We start from the raw sequence: 27,039 nt of genomic DNA, 5'->3' as shown, positions 1-27,039 counted from the left end.
TATCTAGTTCCAAAATCGCCACTGCATTTTGATCCAAAATCTACTTGAATGACAACAGAACTAAGTTTCTTTCTAATATAAAGAATTATCAGGGCAGAAATCATTTTTAGAGGGGGAGGGAAAGTCTGACTTAATTTCCTTCCCTGTTATTGGGCCTTTTTTGCTATTTTAAGTAACCCTGCATTAACTATTTCTGCATATCCATATCTGTGACTGTGCTGTGTGTTTCTCATTCAACTCCTGCCAATTTTTAGCCCAGGGTCCTGGGCACGTGTAGGTTTCAGTAAATACTACAGTTTAATTAGAAACTGGAGTAATTGTAGCACTGAATTAGGGATCAAGGTTTGAATCATCGCCATTGACTTAAGTTCTTTGGCAAGCCACATTTCTTTAGGCCTCAGATTAATGAAGATGTGTAAGCTTGTGAAAAATGAATGGAATTTGGAAGCATAAACTCGAGATTTGTTACTCACTTGGCTTGCACCTTTAAGTCTCAGTTTTTTCATCTATAAAGTGGGCCTGATAATCATTGACTGGATGACTCCAAGGATCAGTTCTGTGTGCGTGTACCTTGTTGATGTGCAAACAGTATGGCGTAATTGTGCTTGTGAGTAAATGTCACGATTAATGACTTTTCAGGACTGCAGTGTGCTAGCTTTTGTCCTGGACCACCTCCTCCCACATACCCAGAATGCAGAAGACAAGGACACACCTGCCCTGGCCCGCCTATTCCTCGCAAGCCTGGCTGCCGCAGGGAGTGGCACAGATGCCCAGGTGGCCCTTGTGAATGAAGTAAAAGCAGCCCTGGGAAGGGCACTGGCTATGTCTGAGAGTACAGAGAAACATGCCAGGTAAAATCCGTGCCTGACTTAGTGCTAATAACCAGTAGCATCCCATAACTTCATTCTTGTCCCATGGATTCCTTGCATTTGAAGAAGAGTTCTGGTCATACTGGCACTGTACATTCTTTGGTTCTCTCAAATAGTTCTAGTGCTACCAAATACTCAAAGCACTAATGACACTTGGAGGAGGTGGGTAGTAAACGGCTTAGACAAAACAAAGGGATGTTTTCATTATATTTCTAGGGTCTTCAAGTAAGAAGTTGAGGGGGTTATTCAACTTTACTTTTTCAAATTATGTTTAAAGAAAATGAAGAATGCCTCCACCCAGGGAGTGAGTTCTTTCTTACCTGTTTAGATGTTACTTCCAGAATGAAACACAGAAGAAACCAGGAGGGTTATCTGAGGCAAGTTAGTGAAGACGTGGCCTAAGAATGGGCTATATTCACATGATAGAGATGTCAAACTTCTCTCCTAGGCTTCAGGCTGTGATGTGTATCATCAGTACTATCATGGAGTCCTGCCCCTCCACCTCCAGTTTCTACAGCAGTGCAACAGCCAAGACCCAACACAATGGCATGAACAACATCATTCGACTCTTCCTGAAGAAGGGACTGGTTAATGACCTGGCCAGAGTGCCTCACAGCCTGGACCTGTCCAGGTAAAATTATTCCTGACCTCCAGCACCAGGCTTTTGCCCTCTCCTTAATTGTGCTTCATACTTGTCCATTTGCCTAGTGTTTCATGTATCCTTGCCAGATAAGTAATTAGCAGCCAGTGTGATAGGAAGAGTTTGGATGTAGGCGGGAACCTGAGTTCTTAGTATTGTTGCTTTTAAGCAAGGCACTTTCCTGTCTTTGGGCCTTAATTCTCTCATTTGCCACAAACTCATGAGTTGGTCTGTATCAGTAGTTTTTTCCCAAGCTTCCCCCCTCTTAATTATTGTAAGAAGATTATTATGGACCTTGTATTACATCTGGCTATGTCCTCTGAGTCTCTGTTATTCTAATACAGGTCCTTAATTTTTTTAATCTTCATTTTATTGCTGTTGTTCATGAACGAATTTATTGAAGTGATCAGACCTGTAGAATGTTTTCCTAGATTTGGTCCACTTGGTTCCACGCAGTGTAGTTTAACTTGTTGCTTTTACTCCCTGTTTGCTGTAAGCTTAGAGGTAGAGGCTTAATGGAGCAATTTAAACATTATTTGGCTAGGATATATCATAGATGATGATGTACCTTTCATATTGTATCATGGGGAAATGCATCTCTTTGAACTACCATTAATCATGATAAGATTGACCACTAGGGTAGAGTGATAATCATTATTGTACTGTTATATTTTCCTCCTTCTTACTAGAAAATAACAGTGTTATTGCTTCAGCACTGTACAAATGTCTAGTTCCTTCTCAACCATATACCTGATTAATGGTCTTAACACCAGTTGATAATCCTTGCCTGTGTCTTTTAATTTCTTAGAGGGTTATCAATGACAACTTTGTAATTTCTGTCATTCCTTCTACATTATTAGCTGCTATATTTCTGTGATTCTAGCTCCAGTTCAAGAGGGAAAGTTGGTTACCCTATAATACAGTTCCTACTAAAAAGCCAGGATAAAAACTTAATTTTTTCCCTTCAGTCACCAATTTTCAGAGTAAAGTCAAAAATGGGTTAAACTCCACCTCAAATATGAGCTCTGGCTTTCTATTTTCTGTGTAGTATTATGGACCCATGAATTTTCCTTGATTTTTAAAATCTGATTGAATTACTTGGATCACTACAGTTATCCTTCTTTTCATGCTCATCCTTCACGTTCTTTTTCATTACACCTTTGGGCTCGTGGGACCTCTTCAAACTGACTTCTTTGTTCTTTTGATAACAACCTCATCAGTTTTTTTAAAATGTTTAAAAATTTTGAGCTCACAGTATAATGAGCACTGTATGTCTCACCTAGATTAACCAGTGGTTAGCATTCTGTCCTATTTGCTTTAGTTCCCCCCCTTCCTCTTTTCGTGAGGTAAATCATTTGAAATTTGTTATAAACATGATGCTTAACCTCTGAATACTTCAGCATGTGTCTCCTAAGAACAAACATTCCATTACATAGCTAAAATACCGTCATCACCTCTAAGAAGCTTACCATTAATATAATAATACTTACTATGTACTTCATATTCATCTATCTCCAATTATTCCAAGAATGTCTTTATATCCCAGGGGAGAATGTGTTGATCCAGGATCCAGAGAGCATCATTCATTGCATTTGATTGCCACGTGTCTCTTATTTTTTTGACATTTGACTGTTTTGAAGAGTCCAGAAGGTCGAATGTCTTATAGAACATCCCATAGTCTGGATTTGTCTAATTGCTTCCTTATGGTTAGGTTCAGGGTAAACTTTTTTTGGCAAGAATACTACATAGGTGATGTTTGCCTTTCTCAGTGCATCACATCAGGAGACGCATAATGCCACTTTGTCTCATTATTGGGTGATGCTAAGTTTGATCACATAGTTAATGGTTAGAGTTCCACTTTGTATTAACAAATTATCCGTGAGGTGATGCTTTAAGTTCACGTGAAGATCACGTGAATATCCTATGCCCTGAAGATTTTTAACTCAGTAGTTTTAGCATTCACTAGTGGTCTTTACCTAGATCACTTAACATTGCTGGTTGCAGTGATAGTTTTCTGATTCTCTCATTTCCTGTTTATTAGCTGGCATTCTTATATAATGAAGACCTTTTTCTGCCTGCATTTGTATCCCTGTGGCTGCAGATTATATTTAATGTGTTATAATCTATTATCATCATTATTCTTTTTGATGCTAAGATTTGGCCTGTGGTAATGACCCCATTAATTTTTTAAAGCCTTCTTGCTTTTGAAGGCCTTCTGGCACAACAAGATGTCTCAGGCTCACCTTGTACCTTCCATGTCCCATTCCTGGGATCAGTTGTTACTCTGATGAGCCTTGGTTCCTTTTAGTATGGATTTCTGTGCTCAGTTCATCTCTGTATCTTCCTTTATCTCAGTCCTAACATGGCCAACACAGTCAATGCTGCTCTGAAGCCTTTGGAAACACTTTCCCGGATTGTGAACCAGCCCAGTAGCCTTTTTGGCAGCAAGAGTGCTTCTAGCAAGAGCAAGTCTGAGCAGGATGCCCAAGGAGCTGCTCAGGACTCTAATAGCAACCAGCAGGACCCAGGTAGGGAATCAGCCAATGGACTGGAGAGCTGGCCGGGTGGGTGTAGTTATTTTATGGGCATGGCATCACAACTGTTCTAGCTTGGTATTGTTTCCCTGGGAACTTGCTGGCCTTCCACAGATCTGTCATAGTGGCGTGGGAATCTGCCCCACAAAGAATTCCTTAAAATTGCAGCCTTATTTGGCTATCCTCACACGTAGCCTTGTCTTTTCCTTTGTCACCCATTCATTTATTCTCTGAGAACTTGTAAATTTGCCCAGGGAAGGGACCTTACTGTCTTACGCTTGTCTCATGGTGCCCTGCACATAGGCACCCTTTGATTATTTTGCTGGTTGGTTGATTGTTTCAGGCGAGCCTGGGGAAGCAGAAGTGCAGGAGGAGGATCATGATGTCACTCAGACAGAGGTGGCAGATGGGGATATCATGGATGGGGAGGCTGAAACCGACTCAGTGGTGATTGCTGGGCAGCCTGAGGTGCTCAGTTCACAAGAGATGCAGGTAGGGAGGCAGATCACCCAGCATACCCCTGTTGTGGTGCTGAACCAAACCCCCAAGTGGTGTGGGTGGGTGAGTACTTAAGATCCTTGCCTAAATTCATTTGTCTATTTTGCAGAGGAGCACAGATGATAATGCTTAGTAGATGCTCAGTAAATGTGTTTGAATTGTATTAAATGAGGGGTGGGTGCAGAGCCAGGATGCCACATACTATCTATAAAATGGAGTAGATCCCAACAAGAAAACATAGGCACGGGTGAAATGTTGATATAGAAAGCTGGCCTGAGCCCTTGGGGCCTAGGGTCTTTGATTTACTTGGTTCTGGTCATTAATGGACGCTCCTTAACATCACTGTTGTGCCTATAGCACCAGCTCTCACTGGGGCATTCAAATAGCAGTCTTCTACAGACCCTAAAGAAAGCATTGTAATTTCTGGAGCTGGTAGCAATGGTAAGAAATGGGGCCTACCGTCCTGAGCTGCTAGCTCTAAGGAGATCTGCGTGTATTCCTGAATTCCTGAAGAGTATAAAGACTTAATCTGGTCTCAGATACCTGGGATGGACCCATTTGAAGGGCAGTCTGAGTGTGGATTGGCAGCACGTGGTAGTTGCTGTGCTCTTAGCACCAAGTGTGTGGTGTTTATGTAACATCCTCTGTCACATATTATCCTAGAAATAAATGCTCCCTTGCTGGCTTTTTTTAGGGTTGAGCACCAGCACAGTGATAGACTTGTGTGCATCCATATATATGTTCTATTTCTCTCCAGGTTGAGAATGAGCTGGAGGACCTGATAGATGAGTTGCTTGAGAGGGATGGCGGATCTGGGAACAGTACAATTATAGGTGAGAGCCCCAGAACTGAGTATAGCCTCTTCCTTTGCCTCAGTCTCTCTCGGGAGGACCCTTTTTCTCATCATCTGCTTGCTCAGCTCTGCCTAAGGGCTCATAGCCAGCCTAGATTGCTGCTTGTCTTGATGTTGACAGTCTTACAGATGAGAAATTCACAAGCCATCTACAGACCTGTGGCTGGTCTGAAGTGTTGCCTGTGTGGGGGAGGTGGAGGGGGTGGCCATCAGTATAGATAATACATCAGGCACATCATGGAGGCCTAGAGGAGGCCACAGGCACATCAAGAGTGTTTATTCATGGAGGCCTAGAGGAGGCTATAGAGGCTGTAGGGTGAGAAAGTACTTTCCTTTCAGTTCTTCAGTGAATCCAGGAGCTTTCTGCCTCTAAGTCTCAGTAGTGTAAAAAGAGTGATCATTCCCTAAGGATCTTTTACAACTTTTACAGCTGAGTTGTTAAAAAGTTGCTTTTTACAACTCAGGAAAAACAGCAAAGGTACTCTACTGTCACCTGGCTCCAAGGGTATATGTTACTTGTTTTTATTTTATTGATGAAGAAAATCAAAGGATAAACAGAAGTAGACATGTATTCTTAAACTTGACAAGGCTTTTTCACACCCATTATCCTCTGTGGTTTCACAGTTAGTGGGATTGTCAGGGCAGATGTGATCATCCCATTTTACGTATGAGGAAACTGAGACTCAGACAGGTAAAGTGACTGGCCAAGCTCACCTAGTTAGTCAACAGCAGAGAACCCAGGTCTTCCTCATCCAGAAAAATAGTGGATATCTGCTGGGTGTACATAGCTACTTTAGGCCCACCCAATCTGGAAAGGGAAGTCCTCTGTTGTTCAGTGAAGGCTCTGCTCTGTAACCTTCAGTGAGCAGAAGTGGAGAGGATGAATCACAAGAGGACGTGCTGATGGATGAAGCTCCTTCCAACCTCAGCCAAGCTTCCACCTTGCAGGCCAACCGAGAAGGTGAGAGTGCCGAGGCCGGAAAGGCCTCCCTTCTTGCCCTGCACGTCTGACAGACACTATACTAGGGTTTTCCTGGAGGCAGCTGCCCACATGTGCAGAATAAGGAAGCATCTGTCTGCATGCGCTGACATACACCATCCACTTTATCCTCAGCCAGTTTTTCAAATAACATGTTAACTACTGCTTGCCCAAAAGTTTGTCACTTCTTACTTGGTTCGCTTTCTTCTCACCCACCTGCTATCATCGCTCCAGATTCCTTCTTACCAACAGGATGCAGTCAGTAGCAAAGTAGGGCTGGAAAGGCAAGGGGGCACCAACAGACTTGGCCAAGTCCTAGACCATGGCTCCTCAAGCACCACCCTATAGCCAGCCTCCACATTCAGCCGCATGGCTCAGCATATTGATGCATTGGTTGGCACTCTCAGGAAATCGGGGCTGGCTCACTAAGTCTGTGCATCACCCCACATCTGGTTCTTCCTCTCCTAGAGTCAAATACCCCATCGCCTTCCCACTCAATCTGCTGGCCTGCACAGTAGCCTGTTTTCTAGCTACTCAGTATAGTCCTCCAATGTGCTCCCTTTGTTTTAGATTCCATGAATATCCTGGACCCTGAGGATGAGGAGGAGCACACTCAGGAAGAGGACAGCAGTGGCAGTAACGAGGATGAGGATGATAGTCAGGATGAAGAGGAGGAGGAGGAGGAAGATGAGGAAGATGATCAGGTGAGGGGGGACTGTGTTTGGGTTGGTTCAGACATCCTCTTCCATGGGAACACACAGCTGGAGAAAACCAACAGTCTGGGTTGCTAGCCTCAGCGCCTCCCTCCCTCATGTGCAAATGTGGCCATGACACCAGACCTCAGAAAATCCTTACCTCCAGCAATTCTCCATCTCCTATTTTCCCCTTAAGGAGGATGATGAAGGTGAAGAGGGAGATGAAGACGATGACGACGATGGCTCTGAAATGGAATTGGATGAGGATTACCCTGATATGAACGCTTCTCCCTTGGTCCGATTTGAGCGCTTTGACCGGGAGGATGATCTCATCATTGAGTTTGACAACATGTTCTCCAGTGCTAGTAAGACACAGGGGCTCAGCTGGGTTTTATCTCTTGATTCTTATACCCTGAACTAGAGCAGCTATCAATCTGATACAGAAAGCACCTCTTTTCTTATGCCAACTTCCTGGGGCAAGGGATATCTGAATCCATCTCTCTCAGTAAGTGTATACCTAGAAGGAGGAACTGTGAGAGGTTCCTTTTGTTCTCTCCACCTCAGTAAACAGGCAGCCAGCCATTTTAGAGCCTGGACAACTTGATGATTTGCTTGAATTAAAAAAAAAGTGAGACCAAGGCTGACTGCATCAGGCACCCATGTGTACGCTACAGTGATAGGGCAATCACTAATCCTTATGTCTGTAACACTGGATCTTGAGAGTTTGGGTAGACACCTTTGAGCTTGGCATTGGGGAGTAGATTTGAACACATTCACTCTGTTCATCAAAAATGCATCTTTTCGGAGGAGAGAATGAATCTCTTCTCTCTTCCCCCATCAACGTCAGAGTTCCCTTTTAGCATCCAGTTCTTAAAACCAAGCTGTCTTGAGAAGGCAGGTCTTTACTCCCAAATCACAAGCATGATATAGCAGAAAACACTGAACTGTTCTGGTCTGTTGTCTTGGCCAAGTAGTCTCTTACCTCTTTGAGCCTCAGTTTGTCACCTTTGAGCCTCAGTTTGTCACCTGTAAATGAAAAATGTGAAAAGAAAAAAAAATGGGGTGGATTACATAATTTTCAAGATACTTTCTATTTTGTGATTTTCTTTGCATTTTTGTGATTTCCATCAATCTTCCTTATTAAGTTGGCCTCTGTCCATTCGGCAAATTGAACAAATATTTGAGGAGTGCCTACTGTGTCCTAGGTGCTAGGAATATGGCAGTAAAAAAGAAAACAATCCTTTTCCCTTATAGGAGCTTATGGTCTATTAGGAATTATGAGTCAGCAGGCATTACATTGTAGTATGGTAAGAAAGCACAGAGTAAAGGGTTTTTAGGCCTATTTGTAGAATCAGGAAAAGTGATATCTAGGCCAAGAACAAAAGTGCAGGTGAAGAAGGGGAAGAGGAGTCGTCAAGGTGGAGAGAACAGTTTCTGAGGGGCCTACAAGCATCACTGTGGCTTAGTATAGAGAATGGATTGGGAGGAAGTACTATTTAGGAGGCTGTCGCAGTATCTAGGTGAGAGATGGTGGCATAAGCCATGGTAGTGTCAGTGATTGTAGATGAGGCATGGGAATGAGGGAGAAAGGACAAAGCTCAGGTTTCCGTGTGAGGAAGTAAGGCCCAGGAGACATGGTTCTGCTTGAACAACCACAGAAGAAATTTCTTTTTGGCACTGACCCCTTCGCATACTGTCCTTGCAGCAGACATCCCCCCATCCCCAGGAAATATCCCTACCACCCACCCACTGATGGTACGCCATGCAGACCACAGTTCCCTGACGCTGGGCAGTGGCTCTTCTACAACGCGTCTCACCCAGGGCATTGGGCGCAGTCAGAGGACCCTGAGGCAGCTGACGGCCAACACAGGCCACACCATTCACGTTCACTACCCTGGGAATCGTCAGCCCAATCCTCCTCTTATACTCCAGAGGTGAGTTACAAGGAAAGATTGTTGGGCTCAGTGAGCTTCAGCATTGTCTTGACCTAGGGGGATAATGCTCTTGTCACACACACAGATAATGTATTTGTCCTGTTTCTTTGTGGATTATATGTGCAGCCTTTGGGAGAATACCAAATTGTATAACATGTTTTTCTGCTTAAGTGTCCTGTACATACAGTCAGCAGTCACTAAGCATCTCATACGCCAAACACTTAGCACTTAAGATATGGTCAGGACAGGATCCCTGCCCTTTAGCTTAGAGTTTCTCCCACTAGGGAGAAACAATTTTGGAAGTGAAAGGAAGGAATATAGGTATCAGAATGGTCAATGTACAGATGGTAGTGGGTGTACAAGAGAGAAATTATACCCTAACACAGTGCCTGATATTATCAATGACGCTCACTCTGTTCCAGGAACTATGGAGTAATACGCAGCCTTAGCCCAAAACAAGTTTGCAAACTGATGGAGTAGTTAGAAAAGTAACTAAGACTTATGTGCAATATGACCAGGTCCATAATAACGTCATGCATTTCGTAGAGGATACAGAAAGGATCTCACAATAACAGTTTGCAGTGTCCCTGTGGATGTACAATGACCATGGTACCCCACCATCACTCTACAGGTTGCTTGGTCCCTCTGCTGCTGCTGACATCCTTCAGCTGAGCAGCAGCCTTCCCCTACAAAGCCGAGGCCGGGCCCGCCTCCTAGTGGGCAACGATGACGTCCACATCATCGCCCGGTCTGACGATGAACTACTGGATGACTTTTTCCATGATCAGAGTACAGCTACCAGCCAAGCAGGCAAGTTTATGTGGTGAAAGAGAGGGTAACGTTTGTCTGGTTCTTTTTCCCTGCTGAGGGAAAGCAGCACAGTATCTGCCCTGCCTGGAGAAATCCCATTTTATAGGAGCCAGAACCACTCAGTGATTTAGCCAAGAGCAATAAAAACCGTATTACATCTGGATACCTATGATGTTCCAAACCTTGTGATAGACATTGGGTCCTGTTAGGGAAATACTGCAGTTTTTGGATCAATTGATGCATGACAATGCCAAGAGTCTCACTCTCCTTTGTTTCTCTACAGGGACCCTGTCCAGCATCCCCACAGCCCTGACCCGTTGGACAGAGGAATGCAAAGTTCTTGATGCTGAGAGCATGCATGACTGTGTTTCAGGTGTGTGGCAGTTTGGTTATCAGGGCAGTAGTGAGTCTTCCAGGGCTGGGACAGTGCATGAAAAGTTGTTTCCCTGGTTCTCTGTGGCCCCAAGCTCTGCCTCTTGGCTTTCTCCCCCACCTCCCCTGAGCAGCCTCCGATCTTTGCTTCTTTGGTCCAGTTGTTAAAGTGCCCATTGTCAATCACCTGGAATTCCTGAGGGATGAGGAGCTGGAAGAAAGGCGGGAGAAACGCAGGAAACAACTAGCTGAGGAAGAAACAAAGATAACCGACAAAGGCAAAGAAGATAAGGAGAACAAGGATCAGAGTGCACAGGTGATTCCCAAGAGCTGGGAGGATTCATCTTTGGCTATGTCTGCCTTAACTTTCCCACGGTTTTAGCATACATGTGGCTGGCCCCAAGAGTCATTGAAGATTCTAGGACGTTCACATTGAAACTGAGAAATGATCCACTTCAAATTCACTGTACACTTGAATGGTTTTTAGGGGAAAAGAATTCAAACCCAGAGGGAAAATTGTTTCTCCGGTGTTTTGCTGGGGAAAACTGGAGCCAGAACCAGAGCAGCTCCTGACTCACCAGTTACACTGTACAGTCTCTACTTTCAGTGACTACAGCTAGACAAGAACAATGACCTTGACTAAGCCCATGCTCTTAATGGTTCAATTCCGTTTCGGTGGATTGCCTTCTTAAGTGTCAGGGAAACCTTACCAATATGATTCCATTCCAACGTTTGAATAAGTTGGGCTTAGGCTTCAGATCAGAGAAAATGTTCCTACCCTGAACCCCATGACCACATGTCATTTTCTAGGGCTCAATTTGTGAAATCTCTAACATGATTTTGGTTTTTCTGAAACTTCTGGAACCTTGAATAGTATAGCTTTGAAATAAATGAAGTAAATGCTGATAAAAATACGAGGAAACTAAAAAACTTAAGTGAAAGACTTTGTTATACCTCACTCAACAGGGCATCAGATTTAAAAGGATATTGTAATGTTCAATTAATGATAACAAGCTTGATCTAACAAATATCTTTATATAAAACTTTTGCCTAATAAATAGTAACATTGTTTCAAGCACATGTAAAGGGATAGGAAATAAGCCTGGCATATGATTGAAAAAGCCAGAGTGTACAAAATGAGCCCAAGGAAGGGAAATATATGTAGATGAAACTTTTAAGAAATTCTTGCTTGTCTCAACGATTGTGTTCAGGTCATGTCCTGTGTCCAAGCCCATCTCCAATGTGGTTACATTGGAGATTGTTTAGTCAGCCCCCTGACAGTTTCTCCCTTGTCCCCAAGCAATCCCTGAGCATGAGTATGTATTAGAGAAATTGGAGGTATGTTTGCATGCTGAAGTGCCCATCTTCCATCCAAGTCATATGTGTCATATGGGGGAGATGGCATCTATTAAAGTTGACCTCTATCTCATGTGCTTGCAGAGTCCCACATTAGTCTGTCCCTTTTCTTTGCAGTGTACTACATCTAAGACAAATGACTCCACTGAACAGAACCTCTCAGGTAACTCTCCCTCCCTTTTCCCCTTCTTGCTAATTGATTGGTTTTTTATCCTGACCCAAATAGCTGGCCCAAGTGGGCTGAAGATGAACACTGGTGCTCTGTGGGATGAGGTAGTAGATTGTATAGTTTTAGGGTCATACCCCATCTTGGAGATAACTATACAGTCTACTGTCTTTCCCACGGTGGTGCACTTCCCCTCCGACGTGCTGTGTTTTTAGGTTCTCATTCTGATTATGCTGTACTACGTTCTGGCATGTGTAGTGAGGCCATGTGTCCTGTCCCCTTTACTGACCCCCATGGTGTGGTGCTTAATGAGAACACCTGATGACAGTGATTCCTAAATGCTAGTCCTCAGTGGAAATGAACAGAATAAGGGAGGTTTAATGAGTTTTTCAAAAAGCCGAGTTTGTTCAATTTAAAGGACTACTATAAATTACAGAGATTATGTATTTCCTACTTCTTTGGTATCAAAATATTTTTATTAAATGATATTAATGGGATTTTTTTTCTTGGCTAAATTAAAAGTTGGTGACCCTGTGTTAGTCTCTTGTCTCTTTATTTTTTCCTTTTTCTATAAATTTTGTGGGTCTGTGGAATCTAAAAGTCTAATAATGTTGCCTTGAGCAATCTGCTTTTGGGGAAGGTAGCTCGGTGGGCTAAATGGTATTACTACTATATGCTTTGTATTTCTCCTAATTTTCCTAACGTCAGTAGCCATTTTGTGATTCTAATAACTGGTCCATATGGTATTATATGTCTCCCCCACCCCTGTTTCCTCAGAACTTTCTTCTGCTTCCCTATACCTTCTGTCTCCTTTGGCACTTGAGTTGGGAAATGATTGTACCAAAGCCTACACAGTATTTTTTAAAGCAGTGAAAGAGGGTAGGTGTCCTGGTGCCCTGAATCTGGTAGAAGGTCTTTGAAAGGGTCTGTCATCAGGTAAAATGGCCTTTTGCCTACTGCCCTTGCTAGAGGATTCTGCTCATGCCGGGGTGAGGTAGTAAGTTGTATTGTTGTGGGGTAGGGATTTTAAGCCCCAATTAGAAGATAACTATACAACTTACTACTTTCCCTGGTGTGTTGCATATTCACATTTAGTCTTAACACCGTTGCCTCCATCAGACAGAGTTGTAGATGTTCCTTGGATAATCAGGACTGCAAGAAAAGGGAGGTGGAAGGGGACAGGTGGTATTTAGGGTGAGGCAAGTATTATAAAGTGACTTGAACTCTCCGCCTTCCACCCACGACACAGAATGGATTTAATTCTTAGGGGTCTACAAAGAGATCTTTTGGTTCTTGGGACTGAGATAGCACCGTGCCTTAGCCCTCATCCTGAGTATACCAGAATAGCCACGAGCTGTTCCTAGGAGCAGTTGGTGACTGAGGGGAATCCTGCATCACTGACTGAGTGGGATACTTGTCATGCCACATGTGCTGATTGAGTGGCTCCCCCAGTCCTTGGCTGATGGCCTTTTAACAACCCCATTGTCGTTCTTTCCGAGAAAGATGGGACTCCCATGCCTGACAGCTACCCAACAACCCCATCTTCAACTGATGCAGCTACATCTGAGCCCAAGGAGACCCTTGTCACTCTGCAGCCCTCACAACAGCAACCAACACTCCCACCCCCACCAGCCTTGGGAGAGATTCCTCAAGAGCTGCAGTCCCCGACTGGAGAAGCGGGAAGCTCTACCCAGCTATTGATGCCTGTAGAGCCAGAGGAATTGGGTCCCACAAGGCCAAGTGGAGAAGCAGAAACAACTCAGATGGAGCTATCCCCAGCTCCCACTATAAGTGAGTAGAATTTCAAGGTTTGCGGGTAGGGGTAGAACAGGGGGGAAGAATGGACATCTTTGTAGTTTCTCTTTACTCTCTTACTTTAGAGAATTTCTAAAGTAGAAGCTCAAGCCCTCATAGTAGGGTCTCATATTGCACATTACCTTTTTAGCTAAAGTTGAGGTTTCTTCTCTGTGTCCTCAAGTGATTATATATACATCGGAGTGTCTTAATCATACTGGTGATGGTGCCAACAGTTTGAGGTGATCACTCTGTTCCTGGCTATCATGCCATGCTTATTTTATTATTTAACTTCTTTAGAAAACAATCATCCAAAGTAGAGGGTGTTATCTCCATGAATAAACTGAAACTCAGAAGTGAAATAATTAGCCCAAGGTCACTCAGCAAGTGGTTGAGCTGTGATTAAAATCCAGATCTGTGTAACTCTGAAGCTTGCTTTTCTTCAACATTTCCAGGAATGGGCAAGCATGTGACCGCACACTTAGCAGCTCTCCCATCCTGGCAACACCATTTATCTCATGGCACTATTTCCCACTGGTTTGAAATGGGGCCTCAAAATTCTTCTCAGCAGTGTTCCAACAGGGTAAACAAGCCTGTTTGCCGTTCCTGCTCTTTACTATACTGCCTGTGACGTGCTCTGGAAAAACCTTAGGGTGTAGGGGGTTTTGCCTTAAAGGAACCTTGTTTGTTTAGACAAGCGGAACCAAAGAGCTTGTGTAAATGATGCCTGCAGGAAATCTGAAAGTGACAGGATCCCTTACCTGGGGTGCCTAGAGAAGATGTTTCACAGGCATGCTTGGAACACCATAAATGTTCAACAGATAATAGAAAGGGCTTGAGATGAGTTTTTTAAAGCAAATGAGATTGAGGGGGGAGCATCAGGCCAGCGTGAAGTGAAGGTGAAGAAGTGAGAAGTCTGATCTGGCTGCTTCTTAATTCAGCCTCCCCCTCTTGGAAGCAGAGATCTAACCTCTCCATGTGACTTCCTCCTAGCCTCTCTTTCCCCAGAGAGAGCTGAAGATTCTGATGCTCTGACAGCTGTCAGCAGTCAACTGGAAGGCTCTCCCATGGACACCAGCAGCCTGGCTTCCTGCACCCTGGAGGAAGCTGTGGGTGATACCTCAGCACCTGGCAGTTCTGAGCAGCCCACAGCAGGCAGCTCCACTCCTGGGGATGCCCCACCAGTTGTGACAGAAGTGCAAGGCAGGAGTGATGGGTCAGGGGAACCTACCCAGACCCCTGAGGACAGGTAAGCACTGTGTGAGTGAGAGGAGGGCAGGGTGTGTTGGTGGGTATTTCAAGCCACGTTCATACTTAATAACCAGTACACATGCTTTGTATACTGGGGAAATCAACTTGGCTTCTGTGAGAAAGGGGGTACTATAGGAATATTTTATAAGTGGGAAAATATAATACAGAGAACCTGAAAATGATTTCCTTTAGCTCTACCCCTGCATCCTCTGAGAGTTCTTCCACCAGAGATTCTGCCGTGGCCATTTCTGGAGCAGATTCCCGGGGAATCCTAGAAGAACCACTGCCTTCAACAAGCAGTGAAGAAGAAGATCCTCTAGCAGGTGAGCTCCATGTGTGCTCAGGCCATCCTGGGGCTATTTAGGCTTCTAGTAACCCTTGGCATGGAAATGCCCACCAGTCGAACTGTTTCAGATGGCGGGTGGCATATATATGGGGGGAGGGCCTGCAGTAAGGGGAAGCTGATGCTACACAATGGAATGAGCCCAGGCCTTTGGAGTCAGACTGATCTTAGCTCAAATCCCCTCTCTGCCACCTCCTACTTTTAGGACCTGGAGCCATTACTTAACTTCCCTGATCCTCATTGATACTGAGAAGGTGATGATAGGTACATGGTGGGATCTTGAAGTTTAAGTGACAGTGCACACACACAGAACTTGGCATATAACAGCTGTTTTGAGCCTAGGGAAGGGTGGGTGGGCCTTCTCTGTGTCCCCTGTGTCCTTGGCATGAAATGAGGACAGAGAAAGCTGGTCTCCCTCATCCAAGGCCATGGGTTTCTTTGATCCAAGTACATCTTTAGGCTTCAGTAGAAGTGAGAGTCCCTTCACATCTTGCATCTTCCCTCAGGTATTAGTCTTCCCGAAGGCGTGGACCCCTCTTTTCTGGCCGCTCTCCCTGATGACATTCGCCGAGAAGTTCTACAGAACCAGCTGGGCATTCGTCCACCAACGCGGACTGCCCCCTCGACAAATAGCTCAGCTCCTGCAGTGGTGGGGAATCCTGGTGTGACTGAAGTGAGCCCTGAGTTCCTGGCCGCCCTGCCTCCAGCCATCCAGGAGGAAGTATGTGAGCGCGGGGGCTGGTGGTGCCAGGCTACCTGGCTTTGGATATGCCCCCATTGACTCCTCCTGCTCTGTAGGTACTGGCACAGCAGAGAGCTGAGCAACAGCGACGGGAACTGGCACAGAATGCCAGCTCAGACACCCCCATGGACCCTGTGACCTTCATCCAGACTCTGCCCTCAGACCTGCGCCGTAGTGTCCTAGAGGACATGGAGGACAGCGTGTTGGCCGTGATGCCACCTGACATTGCAGCCGAGGCTCAAGCCCTGAGGCGAGAGCAAGAAGCCCGGCAGAGGCAGCTCATGCATGAGCGGCTTTTTGGGCACAGCAGCACCTCTGCACTCTCTGCCATTCTTCGAAGCCCGGGTACAGAGGGAGGCAAGTGGGAGGGCTCTGGAATGTCTGGCTTTGGCCACATGAGACTCTTTGTTCCCCTTTGTATTACTTGGACCCAGCTCAGCACACACCCCCTCCCCAATTTCAGTTTCCTTTTTCTTTCCTTCCAGCCTTCACCAGTCGCCTGAGTGGCAACCGTGGGGTCCAATACACTCGGCTTGCCGTGCAGAGAGGCGGCACCTTCCAGATGGGGGGTAGCAGCAGCCATAATAGGTACCCTTTGCCTGTCTTTTTTTCCTTGCCATACCACCTTCCATGTCGACTACTAGTCCAACTCCCTTTATTTATAGGTGGAGAGGCTGAATGACCTCTCTAGGATGTTTACTTGAATGAATGGGGGAAGCCAGATCTTTGGACTCCCCCTTCAGAAAGCCACACTTCTGGTTAGTGTAGCTACTGTAGACCATAATCACAAAGTAAGGTAGGCAGGCAGCAGGCTCTAGCTGTGGTTACAACAAGGAAAGCCACCTGCCTCCCACACAAATAGGAAAACAGTGAGAACCGCTTGCCTTGAGACTACAACATCTAGGCTGCAGAAGAGTTCATTATTAACGAGGCCAGAGCGTGGAGTGATCAGTCCCTATTCAGCAGGCAACCTCCTGGTAGTCTATAGAAAGCCAAAGTAAGCATTGTGTCCTAGGACTTTATGGGCAGTCCAATTTTAGCAGTTGATACAGACCTGGGCTGCAATCTCTGCTCTCTTCTCAATCGTTGTGTGATGTAGGACAAGTCACTTAACCTATTTGAGCCTCTTGCTTATCATCTCAAAATTGGGTGGTTCTTTAGTCTTTACAGGAGCCCCGTGAGGAAGCTGTTACAGATATTATAGGGTGTCTGGAACTTAGTAGGCACTCAAGGAGACAGCTGTTTTTACTATTAAGAATACTTAAGAGTCCTTGGACTGGACACCCTCCCTGCTTGAGCCTCCTGGATGTATCCAGCTTATCCCCCTCCCTTAGGCCTATGCCTGATCCCAGAGCTCTAGCCGAAGTATTACCCAGAAACCATGCTCTGTTCCAGGCCTTCTGGCAGTAATGTGGACACTCTCCTACGCCTCCGAGGACGGCTCCTCCTGGATCACGAAGCCCTCTCTTGCCTCCTGGTCCTACTTTTTGTGGATGAGCCGAAGCTCAATACTAGTCGTCTACATCGAGTACTGAGAAATCTCTGCTACCATGCCCAGACCCGCCACTGGGTCATCCGAAGCCTGCTCTCCATCTTGCAGCGCAGCAGTGAGAGTGAGCTTTGCATTGAAACACCCAGGCTCTCCTCAAGTGAGGAAAAGGGCAAAAAGTCAAGCAAGAGCTGCGGGTCAAGCAGCCATGAGAACCGGCCCCTGGACCTGCTACACAAGATGGAGTCTAAGAGCTCCAACCAGCTTTCCTGGCTCTCAGTATCCATGGATGCAGCCCTAGGCTGCAGGACTAATATATTCCAGATCCAGCGTTCAGGGGGGCGCAAACATACTGAGAAGCATGCAAGTAGTGGCTCCACTGTCCACATCCACCCCCAGGCTGCTCCTGTTGTCTGCAGACACGTTCTGGATACACTCATTCAATTAGCCAAGGTGAGGAGCTTGGAGGAACCCAACTCCTGGGGATGGAAGATGGTTGTCAGCCATAGTGTAGGTGAAATCTGAACTCTGAGGGAGCTACCAGGTCCTCATCATTGGTGCTGAGGCCTGTATTGTTTCTGGGACATTGTCCAGTAAATAATTTTGTGGGGTTTTTGTGTTCACTCTTCACAATTTTTATGCATTGTCTCATTCAGCCATCAAACAACCCTCAGTGGTCTGCATGGTTCCCATTTTACAGATGAAGAAGCTGGGATACAGAAATCTTTAGTGGCTTTGTCATGTGGCTAGTAAGTGATGGAGCTGGCTGGACCTAGAACTTAATTCAGTCCTTTTTTTTTTTTTTTCCAGTCCTTTTTCATAAGCTTTGCTGCCATTTGTTGAGGGCCTGCCTTATACCAGGCACTATGCAAAATGCATTACCTCTAATCTCAACAATTTTTTGCACAGCCGTGTAGGTATCCTCCCCATTTTTTAAGTATAGAGATAGATGCTCAGAAAAGTTTGCTAATTAATCGTCTGTCTCCCTACAGAGCTTTTGTTAGTTTCTCTAGGCTGCTTCACAACATCAGTTGGATAAAACTCCTATGTTACATCTCTCCAGTGTTACTAAAGCTATCCAAAGGAGTGGAGAGTCTAGGAGCCAGTTGTCTTTCCTTGGCACAAGACATTTTCTATGTAGACCTCCTAGACCAAGCCTGTCCTTCTTTTCCTGGCAGGTGTTTCCCAGCCACTTCACACAGCAGCGGACCAAAGAAACAAACTGTGAGAGTGATCGGGAGAGGGGCAGTAAGCAGGCCTGCAGCCCATGCTCTTCACAGTCCACGAGCAGTGGCATTTGCACAGACTTCTGGGACTTACTGGTAAAACTGGACAACATGAATGTCAGCCGGAAAGGCAAGAACTCCGTGAAGTCAGTGCCAGTGAGCGCTGGTGGTGAGGGGGAAACTTCCCCATACAGCCTCGAGGCCTCTCCACTGGGGCAGCTCATGAACATGTTGTCACACCCAGTCATCCGCCGGAGCTCTCTCTTAACTGAGAAACTCCTCAGACTCCTTTCTCTCATCTCAATTGCTCTCCCAGAAAACAAAGTGTCGGAAGCACAGGCTAATTCTGGCAACAGTGCTTCCTCCACCACTGTTGCCACCTCAACCACATCTACCACCACTACCACTGCTGCCTCTAGCACACCCACTCCCCCTGCTTCAACCACCCCTGTCACTTCTGTTCCGTCCCTGGTTGCTGCCACGACTATATCCACCATTGCTGTAGCCGCTTCAACCACAGTGACTACCCCCACGACTTCTACCACTACTGTTTCAAGTAAGTGTGGATATAGGCTGGGAGCTGTGGGGTGTGTACACCCACCTCACCCCCAACTCTCCCCCCCCCCAGGTATTCCTCCCTAAATGACAGCAATCAGCTTGGTTTGTGTTTGTGAGAGCCAAATGTGTTAATTCTCACCCTCATTGGTCCAAGTTCTCTCTCTCTGTTTTCCCCTCCCTCCCCCCTCCACCACTCCTGTGGAGACCACTGAATGTGGCTTCCCCTAGGCTAAGCTCAAAAAGGAGGAGGGGGAGAAAGTCCCTGTCTTTAAAGAATCCCCAGTCTTTCTAGCCTGGTTGAGGGAGCCAGTTCTCAGATGAAGCAGTTCAAGAGCAGGCAGGATACAGTGGGAATCAGGGTAGAATCAAGTAGCCAGGCCACCCCAGGAAGTGAAGGGAATGAGCCCTGTGGCACACTAATAAGAATCATTTGAAGAAACAGATTTTGAAGGAAGGGGGGATTTCAGAGGGCCCTCTGACGGTGGGGGAACAGTTGTGAGAAATATCTTGTATTCTTTGTCACTTTAGAAGGTACAGTCCTAAGAGTCCTTGGTATCCCAAGTCATTTGGATTTGGCTATATGGGGTGGATCTTCATTTTCACTACTTTTCCATTTTGAAGCCCTGGGCAGTGCAGTGATTGGCTCTGCCACTTAAGTCTGGCCTGTGAGTTTCAGAGGCTTACAGTATTCTGTTTCCTCAAAGCTTCTACTACTACTAAGGCCAGCAAATCTCCAGCGAAGGTGGGTGATACCGGCAGCAGCACAGACTTTAAGATGGTATCCTCTGGCCTCACTGAAAATCAGCTCCAGCTCTCTGTGGAGGTGAGTCCAAGCTCTTCTGACCTCCCTCTGGTTGGGGGAGAAAGAGTTGACTGGGGTAGATAATGTGTTAGTTCTCCCCACCTCACCCCCAACTCCCCCCCCCCCCAGGTATTCCTCCCTAAATGACAGCAATCAGCTTGGTTTGTGTTTGTGAGAGCCAAATGTGTTAATTCTCACCCTCATTGGTCCAAGTTCTCTCTCTCTGTTTTCCCCTCCCTCCCCCCTCCACCACTCCTGTGGAGACCACTGAATGTGGCTTCCCCTAGGCTAAGCTCAAAAAGGAGGAGGGGGAGAAAGTCCCTGTCTTTAAAGAATCCCCAGTCTTTCTAGCCTGGTTGAGGGAGCCAGTTCTCAGATGAAGCAGTTCAAGAGCAGGCAGGATACAGTGGGAATCAGGGTAGAATCAAGTAGCCAGGCCACCCCAGGAAGTGAAGGGAATGAGCCCTGTGGCACACTAATAAGAATCATTTGAAGAAACAGATTTTGAAGGAAGGGGGGATTTCAGAGGGCCCTCTGACGGTGGGGGAACAGTTGTGAGAAATATCTTGTATTCTTTGTCACTTTAGAAGGTACAGTCCTAAGAGTCCTTGGTATCCCAAGTCATTTGGATTTGGCTATATGGGGTGGATCTTCATTTTCACTACTTTTCCATTTTGAAGCCCTGGGCAGTGCAGTGATTGGCTCTGCCACTTAAGTCTGGCCTGTGAGTTTCAGAGGCTTACAGTATTCTGTTTCCTCAAAGCTTCTACTACTACTAAGGCCAGCAAATCTCCAGCGAAGGTGGGTGATACCGGCAGCAGCACAGACTTTAAGATGGTATCCTCTGGCCTCACTGAAAATCAGCTCCAGCTCTCTGTGGAGGTGAGTCCAAGCTCTTCTGACCTCCCTCTGGTTGGGGGAGAAAGAGTTGACTGGGGTAGATAATGTGTTAGTTCTCAAGTTGGGGCTCACCCCATCTCCTTTCTTTTTCCCAGGTGTTGACATCCCATTCTTGTTCTGAAGAAGGCCTAGAGGATGCAGCCAATGTGTTACTGCAGCTCTCTCGGGGGGACCCTGGAACCCGGGACACTGTTTTGAAGCTGCTACTGAATGGAGCCCGCCATCTGGGTTATACCCTTTGTAAACAGATAGGTAATAATAGGAGTAAAGCACCCTGTTTTTCTGAAACCTTCCACTTAGGTGTCACCTCTTTATGGAAGCCTTCCCTGAACCCCAGGCTGAATCAAACTCCTCTATGCATCTGTAGCACAGCCCCATGAGCTCTTCTGTCACAGCACTGAAAATACTAGGTTGTCATCTGTTTTCCTCTGCCCAGTTCTCAGAGAGCAGGGCTGGTCTTCTCTCTACATTCCCAATCCCTGGCACACAGCTGGTAATTAGTGCTTAGTGAAGGAAAATGAGCATCCATAGGACCGACATTGCTTTTCCATTCTGGGCACTCATAAGAGCCCTATGATGAGCCTGCTGAGGCAGTTCGCCACCTCAGAGATGCACCTATGCTACATTCAGGCTCGGGAATTCAAAGAATAATACCCTCTGCCTTTGTGCAGTTTTGAGGGTACAAAAATTCTAAGAATACTTGCAAATTATCTAGTTTCAGTCTTCCTGTTTTACCAAGAAGAAAACTAAAACCCAGGTGACGGGGTGACTGAATCAAGGAGTGGGGCCAGATTTGCTTTCAGCATAGAGACTCTATTTGCTCTCTACCACCCCCATCCCAATCATGGGTCTCCCTAGATCTCAACCACCTGTGTAGTTATCTCCTTCTCACAAACATCCCTGGAGCTGAGGTGATAAGAGAGTCAATTAAACTGTGTGACCTAGGATCTTCTTTGTTGCATGAGAATTACAGAGTTCTTCCAAAAGAGGCCTCTGATCTTTCTTGACTGCCACCATTTATTCAACATCCATAGGTTAGGCAGTATCCTAGGCACTCTGCTAGACAGTTATCTCCTAATTCTCAAAGCAGCCTTGTGAGGTTAGGCAGTATGAGCCCCATTATTAAGATGGGTAAGCAAATTGGGAAAGAAGTTAAGCAATTTGCCTGAGATTACCACAAAAACCTAAGAAGTTTGAGAGGTATACGGGCTTCAAAAGAAATACTTTTTCCCCTCTGCACTGAAATGTTATTTCTTGTAGATTCAGCAAATTCTCAAGGCCAGATAAACCAGTGGCCCCTGAGCAGTTAGTTGATCTGTGAGCACACATAGTAAAATGAACAGAGCAAAATTTCTGCTTACTCCAGGTTCAGTGCAGCTGAGCAAAGCACCTAGGAAGTTTTCTTGGAAAGGTTTGGCTTTTCACTGCTTCATTAGGGAAGTCTCTGAACATTTGCTGGCTTCTCTGCCTGCCCAGGAACCCTTCTGGCTGAATTACGGGAATACAATCTGGAACAGCAGCGGCGAGCCCAGTGTGAGACCCTCTCCCCTGATGGCCTGCCTGAGGAGCAGCCACAGACCACCAAGCTGAAAGGCAAAATGCAGAGCAGGTAGGTGGCAGCTGCCCATGTAGCTGTGGGGTTGGGATCAGAGACATTCTGAAAAGTGGCTCTTCCTGGCTTCCTGGTTATTTTTTCCCTCTTCACTGGAAAGATTTTGTTTCTGGCTTGTACACACTCGGCCCTATTTTTCCTACTTGTGTGATTTTCTTCTGAGATTCCTTACCCCCTGCTTGACACAAGAAAGCCGTGCCTGCTCTGGGTGTTGATGCTTTGATGCTCTCAGTATACGCAAGCCACCTCTACACTCTCCAGGTTTGACATGGCTGAGAATGTGGTAATCGTGGCATCTCAGAAGCGACCTCTGGGTGGCCGGGAGCTCCAGTTGCCTTCTATGTCCATGTTGACATCCAAGACATCTACCCAGAAGTTCTTCTTGAGGGTACTGCAGGTCATCATCCAGCTCCGGGACGACACACGCCGAGCTAACAAGAAAGCCAAGCAGACAGGCAGGCTAGGTATGGAACTGGGGTGTCCAGTTGAGGGGCAAGGTTGGTGGTGGAAAAACAAGAGACCCTGGAGGGCAGGACTTAATGTCATGTCTCCTTCCTGTTTGATCTTTTCTAAGGAAAATGATGATCCTATCTTAAAATGTTGGTGGCTGCATTCTGTATCTCACTCAAGCCGTCTACATAGGAAATTTCACTAGGGCAAGTGGGAATTAAAGGGGAGTGGAAATCTGGCAAGGAAATTGGGGACAGATCTTTGGGTGAACAAGATTTAACTCACTGAGTTTGTCTCCTCTCTGCTTCCTTGAACACTCTTGGCTAAAATATTGTAGCCATGTTGCCTCAGCTATGGCATGCCAAATCCAATGTCTTTCCCCCTGTCCCGCAGAACTCTCTCACCTGCCACCATCTGTCTGCCCAGCCCCATGTCACCTGCCCTTATCTGTAAAGGTAGTTCTTAGTGCCTTACGATGAGCATTCTGAGGCTGCCTGAGCTTAAAGCTCAAAGACCTCAGCAAGGTGCCCTGTGGTGGCCCAGGAGATGGGAGAGAATATTGAGCATTCCCTCTTTCTACAGTTTACATCTTACTTTCTTTTTTCTTTCTCCCAGGTTCTTCCGGTTTAGGCTCAGCTAGCAGCATCCAGGCAGCTGTTCGGCAGCTGGAGGCTGAGGCTGATGCCATTATACAAATGGTACGTGAGGGTCAAAGGGCGCGGAGACAGCAACAAGCAGCAACGGTTAGCATGATGCCTGTGGCCCCTCATTCATTTGCCTCTCCTCCCTTCCCCACCACATCATCAGTGGGGTTTCATTGCCCTTACCTTGTATGCTTTTGCATTAAGTTTGCTATATGAATGCTTCTGGACAACAGGGTTACTTTCTCTTGGTGCTTTCTTTACTGTTTGTTTATTGGTTTGGTTTGGTTTGATTTAAAGCTTGGCCATCATACCCCACTCCCAGCTATCCAGTCAACAGTGGCGCTTTTGCAAACTGCATAATGCTAAGTGTCTGGGTTCTGAGGGGATTCATGATAAAAGATTTTTCAGTCTCATGGAACAATGCAAGTGCCTCAGAGACACGTCAGGAATCCTGCCCTTGAAAGTCCCCCAAGCTTGGTACACATCCCAAACAGCCTCTTCTGGCTATGGCTGATCCCTCCACCCTGGTCTCTGCCTCTATTCTTCATACTCCTTTGGCATCCAGGCACTTGGGCACTTTTAGGAGGAAGCCTTTTCAGGTTCCTAGGTAGCCAGTTCATTGTTGGGATCTCAGCACAGAGTGGCTGGAGGGAAAGCCTGGCATCATGTATATATGCTGTGGCACTCATTGTTTTCCTGTCCTTGTAACAACATGCAAGTTGCCTTCCCAAGATCCGGGAAATAAGGATATCTCGAGGCCTATTTTTTCTTTGTCTGTAATTACTATTATACAGTGTGATTTCATTGAGCATGCTGGGAACAGCCTAGAATTTAAGGGCTGTAGCTCCAGCAGGGTAGAAAGGGATAGAGAACTATTATTCTGGAGTATTTGTTCTGCCCAGTCTCTTTCCCACACCTGATAGGACAGATGTTGGCTTTTTTAAAAAGCCAATCCCACTCATCAAAGATTGCACTAATTCATTGCTATTATTTCCCCTTTTGTGAGCAAAAAGGAACAAAGAGTAAACCTACCTTCTGCCCATCTGAGTTTTATATATAGGTATATATATGTGTGTAAACTGTCCCTAGAAGTCTTGAAGTCCAGGAGAATGGTGCCTGACTGGACACAGGCCTGGAATAGAGTGGAGGCAAATGGGGCATCCAGGGAGCTCTTTGCAAAAGCTTGCTAGCTCAGGGTGGAGGACAGCAAAGGAGGTGGGAAGGCCATTCTTTTGTCCTGGAGAGCTACCTAAGGAAATTTCTTGCCATATGGGAAGACATGGGAGGCTTCTTTCCAAGCTTATGATATGTGAGAGATTGTAGGACAGCCTCTCGCCTGTCCCTGAGGAAAGCAGAGTTGCACCCTTTATGTGACTTTGTCTCCCTTTTATCCAGTCGGAGTCAAGCCAGTCAGAGGCATCTGTCCGAAGGGAGGAATCACCCATGGATGTGGACCAGCCATCTCCCAGTGCTCAAGATACTCAGTCCATTGGTCAGTACTACTTCCCATTTCCAGCCCAACAAAAGGGAGAACCAGTCTTCATGGAATGGCTGCTGGATCCCCTCCTTCCAACATACATAAGCTCAGTGTTTTCCAGTTTGTTCAAGTGAACCCTGGTTTCTATATGTTGATAGGCCTGTACCAATCAACTAAGATCGTTAGTGATCTAACCATCACCACCTGGTCCTCATTGGAGAATCATAGCACACACTGCAATTTCTGTAGTAAAGAAACAAGAAATTATGATGATACTGTGTGGAGACAGCATACGTTTGAGTCTTGTCTCCCCATGTACTATCTTTGGGACCTGAGGCAAACCTCTGTTTGTTTCCTCATTTAAAATAGGGATATTCATAGTTAGGATTGAGTTAACACGTGTATATATAGCATTTAGAGCAGTACCTGGCACACAGTGGATACTATTATTAGCAGCATTTCTCAAGGTTAATTTCATATAGAATGCTTTTTGGCACCCTTTTAACACATTCCTGTGGGATAGTGTTGTCATAGGACATCCAGTTTTTAAAATATATTAAATCATTTAATAATCCATAGGTTTTCTGGGAGCTAGTAAGGCAATGAGAAGACCATTGCTGTCTGGTAGAATTTTTCTGCAGTAGCCGTTAGCTACATGTAGCTATTGAGCACTTGAAAAGTGTCTAGTGCAACTAGATAAACTTTTTCTTGTATTAATTTTATTCAGTTTAAGTTTAAATGCCATCCAGTATAGGACTAGAGCTTGCTTTCAGATGTCACTCAATTACTCAGTGGCCAGTGGACCAATTTACTTTATCTGTCTAATGGCCTGTGCATTTGGTCTGAATGAAGGAAAAGCCTCAGGGGCTTCCCAGTCTCTCCTCTCTGTGCCCACTAGGCTCAGATGGAACTCCACAGGGGGAGAAGGAGAAGGAGGAGAGGCCACCTGAGTTACCCCTGCTCAGCGAGCAGCTGAGCTTAGATGAGCTGTGGGACATGCTGGGAGAGTGCCTAAAGGAACTGGAGGAATCCCATGACCAGCATGCGGTGCTAGGTGAGTTGAGGCCTGAGGGAGGGCCCAGGTCCGCTGATCTGCTCTGGGGCCCTTTCTGCCAGCTTAATTTTCTTCCTTCCAGATTACTCCTCTCCATCGGATCTCCATAATAGGAGTTCAAAGAAGAGGATTTTTTTTCTCTGACTTCATTGTCAGAAAAAAGACTAGCCTTCTCTTTGGGTAGCTGGTATCTTTTACTTTTTAGACCGGGGGAATCTTTATAACTGGTTGCCTATCCCATTTTTCTCTGGAAGCTCTGACTTTCTCTGTGGCACCATTATATTTCTCCTGCAAGTTTTCATTACTTTTTCATGTAGTACTTTTGAAATTTGATTATGAGGGGGGAAGAGGTTTATATGTTGAAGTTTATAAAGTAAATTGTCACTATCCTATCGTTCCTATCCCCAGTACTACAGCCTGCCGTCGAGGCCTTCTTTCTGGTCCATGCCACAGAGCGGGAGAGCAAGCCTCCTGTCCGAGACACCCGTGAGAGCCAGCTGGCACACATCAAGGACGAGCCTCCTCCACTCTCCCCTGCCCCCTTAACCCCAGCCACTCCTTCCTCCCTTGACCCATTCTTCTCCCGGGAGCCCTCGTCTATGCACATCTCATCAAGCCTGCCCCCTGACACACAGAAGTTTCTTCGCTTTGCAGGTACAGGGAACTCTTAGGCCCCCAAATGTAGAAGGCTTCATTTTTTTTACAGGGTTAATTCATACATTTTGTTCTTAGCTGATTTGCAGGGTGAGAGAGAGAGAGAGAGAGAGAGTGAGAGTGTGTGTGTGTGTGTGTGTGTGTGTGTGTGTGTGTTGGAAAGTGAGGCTAGTGAGGTAGGGACTGGGTCTGGAAGTCCTTGTGTGCCACACTACGTTTTTTTCCCCTGAAACAAGGAAAAGGGAGTTGCTGGCTGGTTGGCTTTCATTCATTCTTCTGAGACCCATGATGTGCTGATTCCTGCCGTCCTTTCTCCCCCCACAGAATCATCGCACTG

The 27,039-nt window shown here is 46.0% G+C and overlaps 1 protein-coding gene across 1 annotated transcript in view; it reads left to right on the top strand.

The window, feature by feature from the left end:
• HUWE1 (HECT, UBA and WWE domain containing E3 ubiquitin protein ligase 1) overlaps positions 1–27,039 on the top strand; it is a 138,425-nt gene that overhangs the window by 105,588 nt on the left and 5,798 nt on the right. Inside the window, exons 46-74 of the mRNA XM_007449397.1 lie at positions 640–851; positions 1,318–1,500; positions 3,865–4,037; positions 4,387–4,535; positions 5,299–5,374; positions 6,257–6,355; positions 6,944–7,077; positions 7,265–7,433; positions 8,774–9,002; positions 9,634–9,812; positions 10,096–10,185; positions 10,346–10,500; positions 11,658–11,703; positions 13,210–13,497; positions 14,494–14,749; positions 14,944–15,074; positions 15,601–15,815; positions 15,893–16,181; positions 16,322–16,424; positions 17,232–17,778; positions 18,504–19,107; positions 19,814–19,932; positions 20,907–21,063; positions 22,288–22,420; positions 22,685–22,887; positions 23,489–23,616; positions 24,913–25,009; positions 25,893–26,048; positions 26,457–26,702. Coding sequence (XP_007449459.1) covers positions 640–851; positions 1,318–1,500; positions 3,865–4,037; positions 4,387–4,535; positions 5,299–5,374; positions 6,257–6,355; positions 6,944–7,077; positions 7,265–7,433; positions 8,774–9,002; positions 9,634–9,812; positions 10,096–10,185; positions 10,346–10,500; positions 11,658–11,703; positions 13,210–13,497; positions 14,494–14,749; positions 14,944–15,074; positions 15,601–15,815; positions 15,893–16,181; positions 16,322–16,424; positions 17,232–17,778; positions 18,504–19,107; positions 19,814–19,932; positions 20,907–21,063; positions 22,288–22,420; positions 22,685–22,887; positions 23,489–23,616; positions 24,913–25,009; positions 25,893–26,048; positions 26,457–26,702 — 5,566 coding nt within the window. The remainder of the gene's footprint in view (positions 1–639; positions 852–1,317; positions 1,501–3,864; positions 4,038–4,386; positions 4,536–5,298; positions 5,375–6,256; positions 6,356–6,943; positions 7,078–7,264; positions 7,434–8,773; positions 9,003–9,633; positions 9,813–10,095; positions 10,186–10,345; positions 10,501–11,657; positions 11,704–13,209; positions 13,498–14,493; positions 14,750–14,943; positions 15,075–15,600; positions 15,816–15,892; positions 16,182–16,321; positions 16,425–17,231; positions 17,779–18,503; positions 19,108–19,813; positions 19,933–20,906; positions 21,064–22,287; positions 22,421–22,684; positions 22,888–23,488; positions 23,617–24,912; positions 25,010–25,892; positions 26,049–26,456; positions 26,703–27,039) is intronic.

Source organism: Lipotes vexillifer, unplaced genomic scaffold (assembly GCF_000442215.2).
Source record: "Lipotes vexillifer unplaced genomic scaffold, Lipotes_vexillifer_v1.1 scaffold2129, whole genome shotgun sequence".
NCBI classification, from domain to species: Eukaryota; Metazoa; Chordata; class Mammalia; order Artiodactyla; family Lipotidae; genus Lipotes; species Lipotes vexillifer.
This window is presented reverse-complemented; position numbering and strand designations above follow the sequence as displayed.